Source organism: Chenopodium album, chromosome 13 (assembly GCF_948465745.1).
Source record: "Chenopodium album chromosome 13, dcCheAlbu1.1, whole genome shotgun sequence".
NCBI classification, from domain to species: Eukaryota; Viridiplantae; Streptophyta; class Magnoliopsida; order Caryophyllales; family Amaranthaceae; genus Chenopodium; species Chenopodium album.
In genome coordinates this window covers 4,308,986-4,328,967 of record NC_137846.1, presented here as the reverse complement: position 1 = coordinate 4,328,967, position 19,982 = coordinate 4,308,986, and the positions used below count along the sequence as shown (strand labels likewise).

Below are 19,982 nucleotides of genomic sequence, written 5' to 3'. Positions count from 1 at the left end.
TTTGGAAATTTTCATGGGTATTTGGTGAATAAAAAAAAAAACTCAAGAGCATTTGGTGAAATTTCCGTAAAAAAAAAAAAAAATTCTTATGTGGTAATTTCTAATGTATCAAAATAAATAATAGTAATCTGAGTAAAATTATTACTTACAAACATCAATATCCATGTTATTAAGTGGCATATATTAGCAATCCTATCTATTTCGCGATTTGGCTCTTGATATATATGCTAAATACTAAGTGAGTACAAAATGAGTGTATTCGATAATATGTTCAATATGCCAAAGGACTACTCAAATATTTTTTAATTAAGTTGGTGACTAATATGTGTCACCTTCAATTTGAATGTTATGAATGCCACATTGAAGAGCCATTAGGCTCCTTTAAGAAGAGCTTTAGCATCTGTTTTGGTGTAGATGAAGTTGAATGTAGATGGCTTGATGAGCATTCCATTGTTATCTTAATGGTGACTCATGTGTGCTACATATTGAATTGTTCAAATTAAACTATTGACTTTAAGTTTGAAGAAGTGTTGAGTGACGTTTTTCATGATATAGAAACAGATGAAGGGGGGAATAACTACGAGGAAAATGGTTATGGGACCTCAAAATGAGAGATCTCATTGTGAAAAAGGTATCTATAACCTACAAGACTTACTTGGGCTACTTAATGAATGTAACTTATACTTGGTTGTAAATCTTAAAGATATAAAATGTCTCAATGTGGAAGTTAATAGCATTCCGCTCTTTCTAGATACTCCAAATGAAAAGAGTATATTTCCTTAAAATGTTTGAGTGTTTTCTTTAGTATAATAATGTTTCAAATAAATTAAAAAAGTGAGACTATACTATCTAATCATTTTTTTTAGTTAAACGGAGGTTCCAAACTTCTTTGATTATCGTGCACTTAAGGAAAATATAATCATCTGTTTCATTATGGTGATTGCTTAAAGGGCAAAAATATAACAAGATAACAAGCAAAAACTGATTAGAGGTGTACACTCGTGATAAGGATTATCTAAGTTTAATTTATAGCTAAAACAAATTCAAATACTCGTAAAAAATATATGCCGACAAGTGTATTAAGTTAATGAAGTTACGTCTTATTTTTTTGTTAGTTGATAAGGAGAAGGGCTAGACACTTTGGAAGTGAGGGGAAGGGTAAGGGAAAGGGAATTCTCACCCCTTAAGTATCTCTAGTGAGGTTTGTTCCCACAATCTCTTGGTTATGAGATGCAAACTTGACTACTAGACCAAGGTATGCTTGTATGAAGTTACGTCTTTTACAAGTAGTTACGGAGCATTATGAAACGGAGACACTGAGTATAAATTAAAAAAATCATGCTAATAAGATCCATTTTCAAGACTAACACCTTCACTTTGACATGCTTATAAGAGTTACAACTGCAAGATTGCAACCCAAACCCCTTGCATTTGCTCGCTGGCGATTCACACAACAGAGATACGAAATAGCCGGGACCCTATTCTCACAGCCCACCGCACTGATCACCGGTAACCTCTGTATCTCTCTATCTAATTGAATTCCATTAGCTGAATGCTGAAATGTATGCAATTTCCCCGTTTTTTCGATTTCTAAAATCAGTTAATCGCCACTATAATACCTCTATTTATTCCATATTTCCATTATATCTCTTCATTATCATGTAAGACTGTTTAGTACTTCAGATTCTACTCAAAATAATGAAACCCCAGAAAATTTAAACCCAATTTCTGCGATTTCTGAGCTCATAGCTAAGCAGCATTGGAGGGAATTGAAAAGAATTTATCTAAGTAAGACAAACCCTAATGAAATTCTGCAACAACTGATTGATTATAAGTCTGACCCACGATTGATTCTTCAGTATTTCAAATGGTTGGAGATGGAACATGAATACTATGTTTCACATGACACTGAGATGTACTTAGAGGTTTTTCATATGTTAGCTAGGGAGAAATTGTATGGGGAGATTAGGAAATTGTTGAATGGGTTTGTCAAGAAAGGGGAGTACTCGAATTCGGAGGTGTTTCATATTCTTTCGACGAAGTTTGCTGACTTTTATGGGATGAATTCGGTGATTGTTGATATGCTGGTTCAGACATGTGTGAAGAATTTGAAGGTGGGTTTGGCGGTTGAGGCGGTTAGAAGAGCTTGGGATTATGGGTTTAGGTTATCTGTTTTATCATGTAATCCATTGTTAAGTGCTTTGGTTGATGAAAGGGAGACAAAAGTTATGGAGTATGTGTTTAAGGAGATGATTAGGAGGGGGGTTAAGCTTGATATTACGACGTTTAACACAGTCATTAACGGGTTTTGTAAAGTTGGTCAGCTGCAAAGGGCTAATGATCTTTTGGAAGATATCAAATTATGGGGTCTATCTCCCTCGGTTGTCACTTATAATACTCTTATTGATGGGTATTGCAAGATGGCAAGGGTTGGAAGGATGTATAAAGCAGATGCTTTTTTGAAAGAAATGGTGTCAATGAACATCAGTCCGAATGAGATCACCTACAATACTCTTATTGACGGATTCTGTAAGGATCAAAATCTTCCCTCTGCTTTGAAGGTTTATAAAGAAATGAAATGTCAAGGATTGAAACCTAATGTTGTCACATATAACACACTGATTAGGGGGTTTTGTAGTGATGGGAAAATTGATGAAGCTTTACAGTTAAGAGATGATATGTCTCTTCAAGATTTGAAACCAAATATCATAACATATAATATCCTCATCAATGGCTATGCTAAAAAGGGATTGGTTAAAGAAGCTAGGGAGCTGCTGGAAGATGCTGATAGAATTGGTGTAATTCCTAGTGCTGTAACTTTCAATACTTTGATCGATGCTTATTGCAAGGCTGGGTTGATGGATGAAGCTGTTGCATTGCTGAATTTAATGTTGGAGCGTAACATTTCCCCAAATGTGTCTACTTATAATTGCTTAATCGGTGGCTTTTATAAAAACGAGGATTTTGAAGCAGCTGATGATATCTTAAAAGAAATGAAAAGTGTTGGGCTCCAAGCTGATACTGTGACATATAACATAAGGATAGGTGCTCTTTGCCAGAAAGGCAACACAAGAAACGCAGTTAAGCTACTGGATCAAATGTTAGAGATGGGTTTGACTCCAACTCATGTGACATATAATACCTTAATTGATGGCTACTGTACTAAAGGAAATCTCAGGGATGCTATGAATATGAGATTAAGAATGGATAAAGCTGGTAAGCGAGCAAATGTTGTGACATATAATGTCTTGATAAAGGGTCTTTGTAGCAAAGGCAAGCTGCAAGAAGCAAACAAGCTGCTTAATGAGATGTTGGAGAAGGGTTTAGTCCCTAACAGGATCACCTATGATATAATCAAGGAGGAAATGATGGAGAAAGGATTTTCTCCTGATATTGATGGACACCTTTATAACCAATCTTCCGTGTCTTAATTGGGCAAGAGGGTTATTGCTTGAGTGTTTACATATCACTAGTTTGTTAGCAGTTGACGGTATTAGATGCTACTTGCTAAACCTTGGCTGCCGAGTTTCCCTATTGAAGAGAAACTCACTCGAAGAGGGGCAAAGAAGAAGAAGATTACATGGGCCCACAGCCCCCACCATCTTGTTATAGGACCCTGGATTATGTCACTGACTTTTAGGTTCTGTTATAACTCTCTTGGTTGAAAATTACTTCCAACTGTAATATTGGTGGCAGGCTGGCAGCAAGAAGCTGATGCATAAAAATTTTGCTATTTAACAGACGGTTCTTAACCTGGAGATCAACTCTCTTATCGTACTGGGTTACAGAGGTACAATCAGCCTTTTGCTCTTGTTCCTAGTGTATCTTTTTTAATTAACTATTGGTGCTAGACGCCATTGTCTCTTTTAGGCAATGCTTAAAAGTTGGAATGAGGGGAATTATACAAGAACTGGATTTTCTTCCATTGTTGTATATGTACAAAATTTCCATTCAATTTGTTGAACAGTCAAACTCGATTCCAGTCTGATGGATGCAAATATTGTTGAATTCTGGTGCCGTGATTACTGTCTTAATAACTAGAATTGATGCTGATTATCCCTTTTCAGGTTCGGTGAAGTACAGTCAACTGGATCAAGTCTTCATACCCAGAGTTGTGCTCCAACAGGGATGACTGAGCTTGTTAAAAATACTCAAGTAGTGCTGAGGACTGCTAAAATGCTGACTGGCTATTAATTAGAACGGTTAGAAGTATTATCTTGCTCCTTTACATCTATGATTTTGTCAGGCTAGGTCATCCAGTATGAAAATAAGATTTCATCAACTATGGAGGAAAACCTCATTGTCGTGAAGTCTTCATTCTGTGGTACTACTAGATGCATGTATGAGTTTCCTTCATGACATCAATGATTTTCAGACCCTCTTCGGCTCTTCCCCTTTGAATATGATATGGATTGTATTGTACAGCAAGCAAAACACTATTAGTCAGAAATGAGGATTTAGTAAACCTCAAGTTTGGTATCTATATTGAGTATTCATGAAATTTTATTTTGATTGAGAAGAGGTGATATCCTTGATAGGGTTGAAAATTCACCAATGATTTCACAATTGAGCTGATCCCTAGCAACATTGAACATATTGTAATTGCTAGAGCTTGGTGATGGTTTGGCAAGTCATTCAAATGCACCGCGTGTTAGCAACCTGTTATCTCAAATAAGAAGTTGCTGCATTTGTTGGGTAAGGTAATGAGAATATTTGCACGTCGGGTAGTTGGATTTTTGGGAATTTGTGATGTAACAACCAAATTAATTTTATATAATCTTCATCCTATTCTGAAAATGCAATTACAGTTACAGAATGTCAATTTACCTCAGTCTGACAGTCTTTGTGACGGAGTACAAAGTACTTCAATTAACTACAATATATTTCTAATTTTCTATCATGAGATGTCCCTAAATAAGGGTCTATTTATATTTACTGAACTGAACTGAATATTTTATGAGAGAAGGAAATTAGGACCTGAATTGAACTGAAATTAATCTGAAGTGAACAGGCCCTAATATTTCGTAGAAAGTACAAATACTCAATTACTGTACAAAAGTAGTACTCCATACAAAGTAATTTTGTTTTAGTTAGTTGTACTCGGTATATTTCTTTTTTGAAATGTCCCCGAATAATACGCATAACACAAATTCGGAAATTCGGTGTGGCTAGCCATTATAGGATTTACTCGGTCAGTGTTATAGGGATTATTTTGTTAATTTATAGGCGGTCACATGGTGTGGCCACTACTTACTAAGGCACTGTTCTTTTGAGCTTCTGAGCAGAGCAGAGCAGATTAAATTTCAGCAGAGCAGATTTCAGGATAGCAGAGCAGAGCCGAGCCGAGCAGAGCAGATTTCAACATTATTATTATTATTATTATTATTAATGTTATTATTAATACTATTATTAATGTTATTATTATTATTATTATTATTAATGTTGTTATTATTATTATTATTATCTCAAAAACAAAAGTCATACAATCTACAATAAATTAGTGGGAAGCCGAGGTACAATTTGGGCCCTCACTCCTCTATCTACAATAAAGTCATACTATTATTAATGTTGTTGTTATTATTATTACTATTATTATTGCTATTACTAAGTGCGTATACCATTGATTTAGGTGAGTGAAAACATAAATATATGTATACCATATTTAACATATGTTAATAGTAGAAAGATAAAAGACAACGGTTTACTTATATTTATTTCACAAAAATTGTAAAATAAAATGATTTAATGAGTAATAATGATTTTACTTATAAATTTGTCTTAATCATATATTTTATACCTTAAATATAATAATGATATACAAAGTACTACTTGAAAATAACCTCTTTTTTTTAATTCTTAAATTGTATGGAAAGATTTGAAAAATAATTCAACTCAATGAACTAACAATCAATACCCACATACATATAATGTTTCTATACATTGTGATTCTAATATCAAATGTTTATAAAAGAAATTGTTATTAATTGTTATTATTATTTATTTTTTTGAAAAAATTGTTATAATTATTAGAAATTATTAATTAATAATATTATTAAATATTAATTCTTAATAGTTTGAATTATTAAATATTAATAATGATAACTATTATTATTAATTATTATTATGATTAATAAATATTAATTATCATTAATATTAATAATTATTAAAATTATTTTATTAATAATTATTATAATTATTCAAAATAATAAATTGTTATCATCAATACAATATTAATTATTATTATTGAATATTAATTATCATTATTGTTATTATTAATTATTATTTGAAAATAGAGTAGAGCAGAGCAGATTAGATTTAAGCAGAGCAGGGCTCAGCAGAGCAAAGCAGAGTAGAGTAGCTATAAAGAACGGGGCCTAAATAAGGGTCATGTATATCAAGGTTTATCATTATATGTTTAAAAAAAAAGGATAAATTTCACACATTAGAAAATATGAAGATTTTTTTAATTTTTTTTTTAAAGATCCATTAAAAAAAAAGTACTGTATGTCTGTATTTTTTTTAAGACTTTGGAGACTGCCCTATACGCGTCGTATAATTACGACCTTGAACATCCACGGATAACAAACGACGAGTCTTTGGTCAGTGGTCAAGCATTCTTCTCACTGATTAGGCTACGCTTTACAACCTTCCGCGTTCTCTCTCTATTTGACGAGCAAAATTCTTCCTTCATAAACAAGTTAATTCGCTTAAATTTACCCTTTTTCCAAATATAATCTGGAATTATTTAATCAAACAGCGTATATAGTAATTAATTGTTTGATGGAATTCTGAGATTAAAGGGTTCATCAATGGATTTTGATTTGAATAAGAAGAGAATTCAGCTTCTTCTCTTCATTGTTGGAATCATCGTTCTCAGCATTGCAGGTATGATCACTGCTTTTAATTTTTCCCTTTTTTTTTTGTTTTGTTTGTATAAAGTTTGTTTTATATTGTTGACTATATGATTAAATCTTGACTGGGTTATTGTGGGCGATTTCATTATTGTACGTAGTATTATTTAATTAATTTGATCTGATTGAAGGGAGGGTTCCATCTTCTACAGATTAGGTTTAATTATTGTTAATTAATATATGATGATAAATTATTAGAAGAGCTTGAATCTGCGTTGCCTTGGAATGAAGTTGATTTAAGGCTCTTATTATGGTTATTTGATGATAAATTGGAAATTAGGAAGAGATCATACAAATGATTGTAAGTGGTTGTTACACAAATTAGGGGTGTAAGCGAGCCAAGTCGAGTCGAGTTGTTTATTGTTATGCCTAATTGTTTATGTTTAAGCTTATTGAACTAAGTTGTGTTTAAGGCTTTAATCTTGAGATTGCGTTGGAGCTCGAAAACTTGTAGGAAATAAGCGTTAGTTTTGATTTAGTATATTTGAGCTCGGTGTCTGTATCAAATAGAGTTTAGCGCTGTTGCAAGTTTTGTTCTTAATAAGCCAAAAAAGCTTGTTTGATTATACTAGCTCATTTAGTCAGGATACATTTAGATGCAAGTATATATGTCTTAATGAAAACAATTAGAACCACAGCTTAAAATAGAAAAGTTTGAATCAAAATTCTTATATTTATGAATTCCAAAATCAAATTCCAAGATCTGAATGACTTAATTATCTTTTTAATTAAGCATATTTTGCTTTGTATCAAACCTATTCATGGACTTAAACTATGAGAGACTTATGAATGTAAATGACTTAATTGTGATCATAAATGGAGGAGCACTCATATGCTCATAAGGGTTCCGTTTGAGGCGGTTGTGTTTCTAGTGTATTTTCTTGTATGTGCATGTTACATGATAGATGTATAGAAGAAGAGAGAGGGATACAAAGAAAGAGGAAGACATGGAAGGTAGTAAAAAAGTGGAAAGGGGGTGGGGGATCTCAAGAGATGGAGATGAATATTAGGATCTTGAATTTCCTGTGACCCTGGCTCCAAAATAGGCAGGAAAAGCAGAATGAAGGGGGATATATGCGTTGCTATGAGTTGTTAATTAATCAAGGCATTCCACTATCATGCGAATCCAAATTGTATTTATTCTGTGAGTTGACAGTCTAGGAAGTTTCTGATCCGGACAGCTTTATTCCTTGTTAGTCAAGATTATCCGAGAAGCTGTTTCATGTAGTCAACTAATGTGATCCTAGTAACAGCAGAATAAGAACTAACACAATGAGCAAGGATAAGAGCTTTATTATGATAATGAGCAAGAAGCAGTGCAGCTTACTTTCTAATTCGCTTTTGCGATTTTGCTTCATTATTTTGGACATAAATAAGAATCGTACGTGAAATAAGTTTCTGTTGCCAGTTTGGGACCTCTCGGGAACAAGGTATGAGAGGTAGGGTCCTGTAAGGTTCTCTCAAAAATGTATCTTTGAGCTGAGTGTTGAAAACAATAATCATGCTTTTTGGCTGGTTAAAGTTGTAGCATTTCTTTCCAGCATCTCTAATGGGATCAAAGATTCGCCAACTTACCATATTTTCTGACTCCATTGATTGATTATTGATAAAGAGTATGGTGGTGAATAGTATTCACTGAATACTGAAGAGGCAGGAAATGCTGATGGTGGGGAAAACGATATGTAGGAATTAAAGAGTAGATTCAGTTAAATCTCAGAATAAATGATTAGCTTCTCAAAATTAAGTAACTGATGTGTTCACAAAAACTTAAGAAGCTGTTGAGCAGAAATCTATGGAAAATTATAGCTGTCTTTGAAATTCAAATTGACATTAAGTGTTAAGATTAATTTGCTCCATGATCCTCTTACCTATGTTCCTCATGACCTCATACTCTCACAGTCATAGGACTTGGTCCATAGGCATTTGCTTTCTGCCATATTTTTTGTAAGGTGTGTTGCTTGGCTGTTTTTATTTCTGCTATTCCTGAAATTGAAGTTATTATGGCCGATGATGGCCGGGATGCATGTAAGAGTACTACCCCATTATTATAGTTGGCATTTTCTCTGCTCAATGCTAGTATCCCTGAGGCACAACTTCGTCATATATTTAGTTTTATATGGATCATCTTTTTTTTTTTTTTTTTTTTTTTTTTTTTTTTTTTTTTTTTCATTTTCATTTTCATTTATGTTTGTCAAGAAAATTTGAATTAAGTCTTGTACTTTGCAGCTGAAAAAAGCAGGAAGCTGGTGGGTGAAGAAGCAGCATCCAAGAGTGGGCAATTTACTTTACTCAACTGTTTCGATTTGGGATCAGGTTCGTTAGCATGCTCAGTTAAGGAGGGTGTGAAACTCTACGTCAACAGTTTTCAATCTGCTCATGTTGAGTTAGCCAGGAGCCGAGCAATTGAGAGTACACTGAGCGATGCAATGTCACAGGGATTGCAAGCCAAAGATGCTGCTAATCAAGCCGCCAAAGAAGGAAAAAAGGCTGCAAAATTAGCATCCCGACAGGCTAGGCGGATTACAGGACCAATCATATCTAGTGGGTGGGACTTCTTTGAAGCCATTTACTTTGGAGGTACAATGACTGAAGGCTTTCTCAGGGGAAGCGGGACCTTGATTGGGACCTACTCTGTCGGATTCCTCGGGGAACAGAGGCTTGGGAGGTTTGGCTACCTCCTTGGAAGCCAAGTGGGAAGTTGGGTTGGAGGAAGAATAGGTTTAATGGTCTACGATGTGGTGAATGGTGTCAACTACCTGCTTCAGTTTAGTCAAAGCGAGGTACATGAATATGAACCTCAAGAAGTTTATGAATCTGAAGAATTGTAGGATTCGCATAATTTAACTTTCTGGCTTTTAGCTTATCAAGATTATCTTAGCAGAGATGCATAGCTGGAACTTGAAGCCATTGTAATACGATTCTTCTGCTTGCATTTTGTGTCAATGATAGATAGATATATGAATACCGAATACAAGATATTGCTTACTGGAAAAAATCCAAAAATATATTGTAAATTCATTAATTAAGTATTATACTATGCTGTGATCAGTAGTTACTGAAAGAACTTGGATGTGCAACTCAACTTCATACAGCCATAAAAAAAACCAAAGCCAGAGACCTGGAATTGTGATGATATGAACTTCATGAAGGTTATGGAAAATTTGCAGTTAGAATATTTTTTATTTAGAAATTACCCCCTTTTTTTAAAACCAGAAACTGAAAAATAAAAATAAAAAACTGAAATATCATGTACAAGTGCTTAGCTGTACAGTAAACAATTTATTACAGTATTACTCATGTGTTTATGTATACTGGAAATAACTGATTTAATTATTGAACATATGAAGACATCAATCAATTGATATAAAAATAGTGATAATTGTCCATTTCTCAAAGATTTTGGTGTCTGCTGTTACTCATTGCACAATATTTTGTTTCCAAATTGTAAGTTGACAATCTAATGAAAATTCTTGGATCAGACGATCTGACGAGAAACTTTGATGGAGTTTTGGTATTACTCATATGCAATATAAAGTATAATTAGTACGAGTAGAACTTTTAAAGTGCCTCAAAACATGAATACATCCCTCAACATACCTTATAATGTACGAGTACTTGTGCTTCATGTATAGTATCAAGCTTAGGCTTTGTTCATTCAAAATTTTCTTTCTATATTTTAAAATTCGATAACAAATCAAAGGTAGTTAAGTCTAATTAGAGAGAAATGTCTAAATCAATGGGGCATAGTCGAGTAGTCGCACCAGAAAGTGACTAATCTGTCCAGTTGCATTTTGCCCTTGCTAAATTTGGGAGGCCAGATATGTTTCACCTAATCATGTACAATTGTACAGTAACTCCATTTTCAACAGAGATTTATTTTGGATCAGGAAAAAATAACTTGCTCAATACTTCAACAGTTATATAACTATTCAATTTAGGCAATACGTGGATAAAATGTAGATATTAATGGAGAGAAAAATATGCTAACAAGGGCATAATAGTCATATTGAGTTGTTTTTTCAATAAGAAAAGGGTGTTGAAGTTATAATAAAAGTTTCTAAATAAAAACATGTAATAATAATATATCAGAAATGTATTAACAAACTTTTACTATGCGTAGACATATAAGTTAAAAAAAAAAAAACCTACGTACTAAGGGCATGTTCTGATTTACTGAGTTGAACTGAACTGATTGGAGCTGAACTGAAATGAACTGAACTGAATATGTTATGAGAGAAGGAAATTAGGAACTGAACTGAATTGAAAATAAGCTAAAGAAACGAGGGAGCCCCCAGTTAATCTCTCTGAGATTAACATTTCAAATTAATCTCCTCTTACAATTTTATGCATTTGTTTCCGTGCCACTTTACTAATTCACTTTTATTATTTAAAAAATAAAAGTAAAACAATATATTGTGAGAGGAAATTAACTTCAAATGTTAATCTCATAGATAAACTTGAATTTTCCCCTAACTAAATATTTAAAATGGGGATAAGAAAGAAATACTTTATAACTTACGCTCCTAATTTTAATTTGTTCGTGTTATTAACACAATTTTCAATTTTTCCTTAAAAAACCAATGACATGATTAGGGTTGTTCTTCGGTCTAAGACCGAAAATTAGAATTTAAAGAACCGAAAACCGGACCGATTAAGCTAGGACCAAACCCGGATCGGACCAAAAGAATTGGTCCAAAATCCAGACCGGACCGTTTTGGACCGATTTAAGAATTTTTTTAAAAAGAATTCTAATTTTTTAATAATCTTATGGAAAACTCGAAAAAAAGTAAAGGAAATTCTACACTTTAACGTTTTTTTTTTTTGTATATTTAGTACAAAAAAGCTCATAAATTTAAAGTTTTTAAAGCTTATTAAGGATAATCTTAACTATTATTTAAGGTTTCACGCATATTTTTAATAAAAAAATCAGTCCGATCCAAGACCAGTTTTTATAGGAGTCGGTCCGAGGTGGTCTGGTCTATTTTTTCGGTTTGGACCGATTTATGAACACCCCTAGACATGATTGAAGATTGTTATATACAGTTATGCACCAATGAGTATTTGTTCTCATTTTAATGATTGTTTTTCATTTTATCATCAAATAAAGAGTAAAATTAACTTTAAGTTAGTTGGTTATACGGTACACACGAGTGTATATAATAAGTTCTATTGAATCAGTGATACGACTCATAGATATTGTGAGATTTCTGACAAATAATTGATATAATATTTGTTCCATTTGGTGACAAATTGACAATAGGTTTAGACGATTTTTTTATGTAAAACTAAAAAGCCCTTCAAATTGATGTCTAGGGCGTGCATGATACCAGCCGTACATGTCATAGTTGCATGAGTGGCAAGTCTAACCAATGACCACCCAATTTTCTTCCAAAACCACACATCATTTTTATGTTTAGTCCATGATTAACTCAAATATAAAACTATGCAACTTATTATCTTGTTTACTAATATTATATACTCCTTTTGTTAACAAAATGATAAGATATGAGTTGTGACTAATTGTCTTAGTAAGATCATTAAACGCAAAAGCTAGATTGATGGGATACTAGTATAGTCATGCAGGGATAAAATTATTTGGTATTCTATGTGAGATATGATCATGTTATCCTCCGACAAAAGCTTGTGCCCATTGAAAATTTATTGATCTCCTTCCATCGGAAAGGAAGATTGAGTGTTACTTTTAAGGTTGTATGAATGTATTAGTATATGCTTAATGTACGTTAGATGAATGATCCAATTGAACCTAGTTGACCTCTCACGGATATTAAAAACAACCAACTACGGACTATGGTGGAACAAACTTCATGGATTGGAAGTTGGGGTGGAGGTATGATAAGGGCCGGTGATTATCCTCACTCCTTAATCCTTATCAGCATTAGACCTTTTTTTTTTTAATTATTTTTTTTGGCTCGGTAGTTAATAAATGCGTATTTTTTACTACACTAGAAATGGAACTTCTCGTGAAGTTTGTTCGTATTTAGTATATTCCAAACACAAATATTTGAGAGTGAACCATTAAGGATATTCCCCAAGTTAAACTTATTATTATTATTATTATTATTATTATTTATTTTTTTATTTTTATTTTTTATCATACAACTCATTTATGTATACGGACGAATATAAATATTGTCATATCTTTATTTCCTTTTTGTTGGCTGAAGAAAGAAAGATAAGAAAAAGCCTTGATTATTCTCTTGTCAAGAGTATAATATATTAATTACATAGCTACGCTAGAGATCATGTTGAAGAGTTAAAATATATATATGTAACTCCAAAATTATATCAAGGGTAGAGGAGTTAGTTAGAGAGATTCTTAAGTGCACTTGATTAACACATATAGAGATTTTTATTAACAACATTCGCTTCTATTTAAAGATTTTGAAATAATTTAAGCAAAAATTATGATATGATCAAGTAGAAAATATCAGTGGATATATATATATTCCTAATTTTACATGCACCTAGTGCATATAATTAAGAATCTATAAAGAAGTTTAGGCCAAGTTTACAACATGAACACTACACGATAAGTATTTCTCATCCGAATATTAATTAACATGAGGATATTTTCTATTTTCGTCCCTTTCTAATGTGAAGAAAAAAGTGGCTATTAGAATAAACGCTACCTACTCATATTAGGATCAAGAATAAGATGAACTTTATCTTAAGACGAGTGGAAGACACACTCCCCAGATTCTGAAAACAACTTGTAGTATATATTTATGGTTGTAGATGTTTTTTAAGTTTTTGTTAAGAATAAAAGGGACGTGATAAAGCAACTCACGTAAAGATTATTATCACCTATAAGTTGTGGTTGAATTAGTTGGAAAGGGATTGAAGAATTTAAGTTGAAAAATGAACAAGTTTCGGGTTTGAGCCCTTCTATGATGTAACAACGTTTGTTGGAGGAGCCATTTGCTAGCCTCGTGACTAATTGTATCACCCTCATGATCGAGCTAGATCACGTCTTTCATTCCAAGCTAAGCTTTTCTCCAATTACGATCCCAACTAGCTTATTTATTAGTCCGAACTCATCATGGTAATTTGTCGGACTTTAGTAGATGCGCATTACTTATGATCTTATTTAAAAAAAAAAAAAAAAAAACTCCGATCCTTAATTCAGTACTAGTGAATTTGTGCAAGTTAAAATTTGGAGGGTCCAATGACCTTGTGAACCCAATCCGAAAAATTTATTTAATATAAGGTTTAATAAGATTTCATCAAACTAGAGAGAAAAAAATATTATACAAAGTTTATAAATGTGTGATTGTTGAGTATGTTTCATGGATCCAAATCACATAAACACTATATGGATTATGGAAGCTAACGTTTATATGATTTAAGTGGCTTAGGCCTTAAAGCCATTATAAAAAGTTTTTATTTTACTACCTCCGCTTCTTATTATGTGCAACAAAGAAATATTTTATGTCTCATAAATAATACCCCTTTGTTGCGCATGATAAGTAACGGAGGTAGTATTTTTTTTTTTTAAATGAATTTTTATAGAGCTTTATATCGATTTGCTAAGTCAAAGTACGATTTCAAGATAATCGAAAAGACAAAATTCGAGATACAAGAGTGGACGTGACGAAGAAAAAGGAAAAGGGATAAAAAGGAACGAAGCAAAATGGATGGACAAACAAAAAGCCATAGTCAAACTTCATTATCATTATTTATCAAATATCAATATAGAATATATTCATTATTATTAAACATCTTCATTTGTAAGAAAAAGGAAATAATTCTCACTATCTTCGTCTTCAAAGTTGAAAAGGTGTCAAGTGGATCACTAGCACTTGCGACCTAGGTATTCATGCACTCTCTTATATTACACACAAGCGTCATCAATTAATTAATTTGATAAGTTAAAACCATAAATTATTTTGATAAAACAACAATTAGTTTGTAATTGTACGTTCAATTTTTATAGACTATAAGTGTAATACCCCTCATGATTGCTTTAAAGGATTTGATATACTACTCATATCAACAAGATGCATCTTCCTTAAAATACGCGCCGTTCTCAAGTGGGGGGTGTATGTAATACCCCTCATGATTGCTTTAAAGGATTTGATATACTACTCATATCAACAAGATGCATCTTCCTTTTAGAGAGCCCATATGCTAAAATACTCCATAGTTAAGCGTGCTTGACTGGGAGTAGTCTTGGAATGAGTGACCTCTTGGGAAGTTTTCTCGGGGTGCGCATGAGTGAGGACAAAATGCGTTGGAAGGACTTGTGTTGGTCTATGAGGATAGTTGTTGACCCTCGATGCGCATATTGTGACGACAATAGGCCCCTCCCTAATTTATTTGGGGTCGGGGTGTTACAATAAGAGAAAGTTTAGCCCCAAGTCTTAAGACTTGAATGTGACATCATTTTTGGTAGTCTCCATTGAAAATGATGTCATCCAATTTATGTTAAGACTCACTAAGACTTATACAAATTTATCACTTTAGTCCTAAGACTTAAATATTTGACATATTATATGTAGAAAAGTGTAAAAAAAAAAAAAAAAGATAATAAAAATAAAAGTGAAGTGGGTGAAGTGGGTCCCAAATTCCCAATCTCAAGTCTTAAGTTGAGTCTTGGAATTTCAAGACTCAACTTGAGACTTGCTTGAGATTTTTGAAGAAAAATGGGAAAAGTTTTAAACATAAGTCTTAAGACTCAAAATGATGATGTCACCCAAAGTCTTAAAATTTGGGGCTAAACTTGTTCTAAGTCTATAGCGCGAGGGATGATATTGAGTTTGAAAATTTATATTGTCAATTATCTATAATAATAATAATAATAATAATAAAAAGAAAAACCCTAAATGTATCACTCCATCTGTATCAATCTAAAATATATCACTCATATAGGTTATTGTTTCACTTTTTTGCACAGATTTTAAACACACACCTTCTTAGTACATTTTAAAAATGTTATAAATTTTGTAAACTGGCCAGGATACTTTAAAACTACATATACATCAACGAAGACAGATACACACGTAAGAGTTTATATAACTATTAGTAAAGTAGTTAGACTTCTTATAACTACTTCTTATTTAATAATACAACATAAAGATCATAATCGGAGGGAGTAGTTATCACATATTTTAGACTTCTTATCTAATAATAAAAATTTATATTAATATTATTAAGGCCTGCATGTATATAAGAAATTAAAAAAATTACGGAGTACATTAAACATTAATTACATTATTGGTGCGTGAGTTTGGTTTTTTTTTTTTTTAATAAAGGAGATGTTTTTTTTTTTTTTGAAAACAATAAAGGAGATGTTGTGTCACCTAAATAATGCTTATTAAAAACCCTTACGGCCTGTTTAGAGCCGATAAAATGTAAATGGTGGAAGGAAAAATTAGCATTAACTGTAATCCCTGTGGTAATGCAAAGTAATATAATCTAATTAAAGTATGTGTTCTCTTCATTTGTTTCATTATAATTCAAAGTAATCTACTTGAAAAGAGGTATTAGGTGGACAGAAATGAAAATTAACTATTTTTTTTTGTCAATTTGGGGTGAGCTAGCGTTATTTTGAGGATGAATCTTGTTTTTTCTTACAAATTTACTTGCAAACTCATTCACATTACCATCTTTTATGAACACCCTTGATTTTTCTTACAAATTTACTTGCAAACTCATTCACATTACCATCTTTTATGAACACCTATCAAACGCACCGTGAGAGCGTTATAAATAGTTATTTTTATTTTTTTTATTTTTTTATTTTTTATATATACTTCCTTTTGCTACTTTAAACTATCAAGATTCATGAATAGTAAATAGACCAGTTCAACATAGATTTAATATGGATGCATAGATATAATTAATTTTGATTTTCACTTATTGGAATATATTAAAATTTATTTCAACTTTAAAATCAACTTTATTGAATAGTCCTTGTTAACCTTTACATAATCTTATTTAAACATAATCTATATATATATATATATATTTAATTATTTTTCTTGAAATAAGTGAATAGAAGGTGAATGAAATCGGATTGTAAGCTAACATACAAACTTCCGTATTTTACTGTTAATATTTAGTTAAAAAAAAAAAAAAAATCTTATCTATCTATAAATATATATTGAACTTATTGCATGAGTAAGTGTATATGATTTATTAGATGACATTATAAGACAATTAGTGATGGATGACAAATAACGTCACTTTTTTAAAACCTTTTTTTTGAAAGCCCTCTTCAATCTCGATCAAATTCTCCACCTCTATTAACCCTAATAAACCAACTTGGCCTTCCACTTCATGTAAAAGGCAAAAGCCATATCTTTGAGGAGAAAAAAAAAAGTGTATATATTTATTTACATAATTAAATGAATGGATTTAAGAAAAGGTCCAAAATTACAAATTGTGAGGTGCCTAAGAAAAGAGTAGTAGAACACGGGAGACCCACACACTATCTTATGTAATTAATTGGACCCACAAGTTAATTAATCATAGTATTAATAATATTATATACACATATGTTTCAAGATTGTAAATCATATAAAAATACGAATTTTGTTAATCGTTAAGTAATGTGACGTGAAATGAAAGCTAGCAATCTCTTTCATTAATTAGATGGGTTTTTAGATTAAGAACATATTCATTAATTAATATGTGTGTGTTCAAATGATGAGTTTAAATAGAATATGACTATTTCTAGTCCTACAAGTCTCTACGAAAAAAGTAACGTTAATTATATAACTTGTTTGAAAAACTGGTACGTTGGTTTATTGTGATTTCATCAACGTCTAAAAGTGAATTGAGTTGTCCTGCTTGTTGTGGATGCTATTGAAAAATCAAGAAAATGCTTATCTCATTTTAGTGTTAATTACTCTATCCGTCTCTTAACAATTGTTCAGTTGTATATTTTTTGGATCAACATTTGAAAATCCCGGCCCACATTCCAATTGATTTATGAATTGTAATACTTTTATATGTAAAATTTTGTTAGATTTGTATCAATATACAATGAAAATGGAGATATTAACAGTTAATATATACTACCTCCGTTTTTTTTAGTTGACACCATTTGACTTTTACACTATTCACTAACTACACTTTGACTAGTGTTTGTGATTTATAACTATGATAAAACATGTATAGTCAAGTGAGATCTTATTTGAATCGTCTCAATGTATATTTTATTAAAATCATTTTTTATAATTTTACAATGTCGAGATTTAGAAATATTAAGCGTTAAAGTAATGCATTGACAAGTGTAAAGAGAATGGTGTTAGCTAAAAAAAAATGGAGGTAATATGTTTTAATTTTGAGCCTATCCAATAGAATAAATTTAAAGACGGAAGAAGTAATTAACGGATTACATGTGAGTTGAGACTAATTGTCCAACATAAATAGAGGAAGTTCATAGAGAGACAGGCCGACTCTTAGCTAACTTGTCATACAAGTATACAATTTTTTTAACAATACTATTGTGTTAATTGATGAGGGAAAAAAAGGTAACAACTTACGTATGAGTAGAAGAAAAAAGAGGTACTCGTATAATTTCCATTAGTTACTAAATTAAAATATACGAATGTTGAGCATTAGCAATTTGAAACTTTAATGAATAATAGGGGGTGTTGTTTAATTTACTTAACTACGGACTATCCAACAATAAAACTTGCATAGTTGCATGTAACTTGTCCTTTTTTGTCTCTGAAATTCTCAATAATAATTGAAGTTGTTTGAAGGTTGAAGTTAATATAATAATACTCAAATAATGAATGTACAACGTACAAAAAAAAGAAGTATGCAATTTCTACTTCATTCTAATACTGTAATGGTTTTTTAGAGCAACCTGTGCACGACACACGCCTTTAATTATGTTTGTGTGCCTTGCACACGCAAACAACAAGCTAACGGGATGTATGCAATGGGCTCATACAAACTTTTAAAATATAGAACCATCAAACTATGAGTAGTTTAATTGAAAAATAAATATAGTTGCCCATCTTAGTTAGGAATACAGTCATGAAGGTTTAATCTTAAAATGTAGCTAACATTATAGTCACATTTCCATGCATTAACATAATTACATTATGCAAAGTTTATGCTACAAGTTTATGTGACAGAATACATTACTCGCTTTTAGAAATAATAATGTATTCTACTCGATCTCTATATGAAGACATGAAGTAAATGTTGAATATAAGAGTAAGATATATATATGTGCTTTATTTAAGAGAAAGATACATTAAGTATCGTCTTATTTTGATATTACAACCTTACTTATTAACTTAATAAATAAAGAAAGTATGTGAATGATACATATACTTTTCTGGACTTTGGTCTTCCAAGAAAACCGAAATATGCATGACTCTTGCATAAAATTATTGAATTAAAAATTACAAAAAGTACATGATAATTAAGTAAGATTAATTGAAAAATTCACAATACAAGGTGTGAATGCGAAATAACAAAAAGCATCTATAATACTATGATCAGAAAATTGATCAACGATCTCTCTAATAATGATGGGTGAGGCTTCCGCTAGCCACACGCAAACATTAATGTGAGATGAACCATGCAACTCTTCCGTACGTATACGAAACCTAAACATAACTTGGTCAATTTGTTACCCTATTTAACTTGGAGTATTTAATTTCAATAATTAAATGTTGTTCCTTCTAGTTTATGTTTTATATTACCCAAATTAATGTGAAGTGGATTATTTAAAAAAGAGTTTGGAGCGCTTTCAAACCCAAATAAAGAAGTTTGCATTGTTAAAGCTTAAAGCAATTAAATTTCTATTATGCACTCGAGTGTTTTTTAACGTAGCCTCAATGTAATACAATATCATACAAGTAGGGATTTGTACTAATATTGTAAATGTTGATTCCATTCACAAATGTATTTATTAAAATATACTTGCACGTAGTACTTGATAACCGACCTAGACTATTGTAAACTTATAAACAAATCACGTCACAATAATGTATATATACGAATTGAAGTATATGTAGCAGATTACAATAAAAAGATTAATGGTTAGTTGATTACACATACGTACTTAATTGACGGACGGTGAGA

General features: G+C 31.7%; 1 protein-coding gene and 1 pseudogene across 2 annotated transcripts; both read left to right on the top strand.

Annotated features, from left to right (window-relative positions):
* The first annotated feature begins 1,409 nt into the window (after positions 1-1,409).
* LOC145576028 (uncharacterized) lies at positions 1,410-4,534 on the top strand (annotated as a pseudogene). Its single transcript, XR_014098316.1, has 2 exons — positions 1,410-3,790; positions 4,068-4,534. The product of XR_014098316.1 is annotated as an uncharacterized LOC145576028 (transcript).
* A 2,075-nt stretch (positions 4,535-6,609) lies between these two features.
* Positions 6,610-9,943, top strand: LOC145576027 (uncharacterized). The gene is made up of 2 exons (XM_081633816.1): positions 6,610-6,885; positions 9,138-9,943. The coding sequence occupies exons 1-2, from the start codon at positions 6,810-6,812 to the stop codon at positions 9,737-9,739; spliced, it is 678 nt and encodes a 225-aa protein (XP_081489942.1). The 5' UTR covers positions 6,610-6,809; the 3' UTR covers positions 9,740-9,943.
* Positions 9,944-19,982: the final 10,039 nt, after the last annotated feature.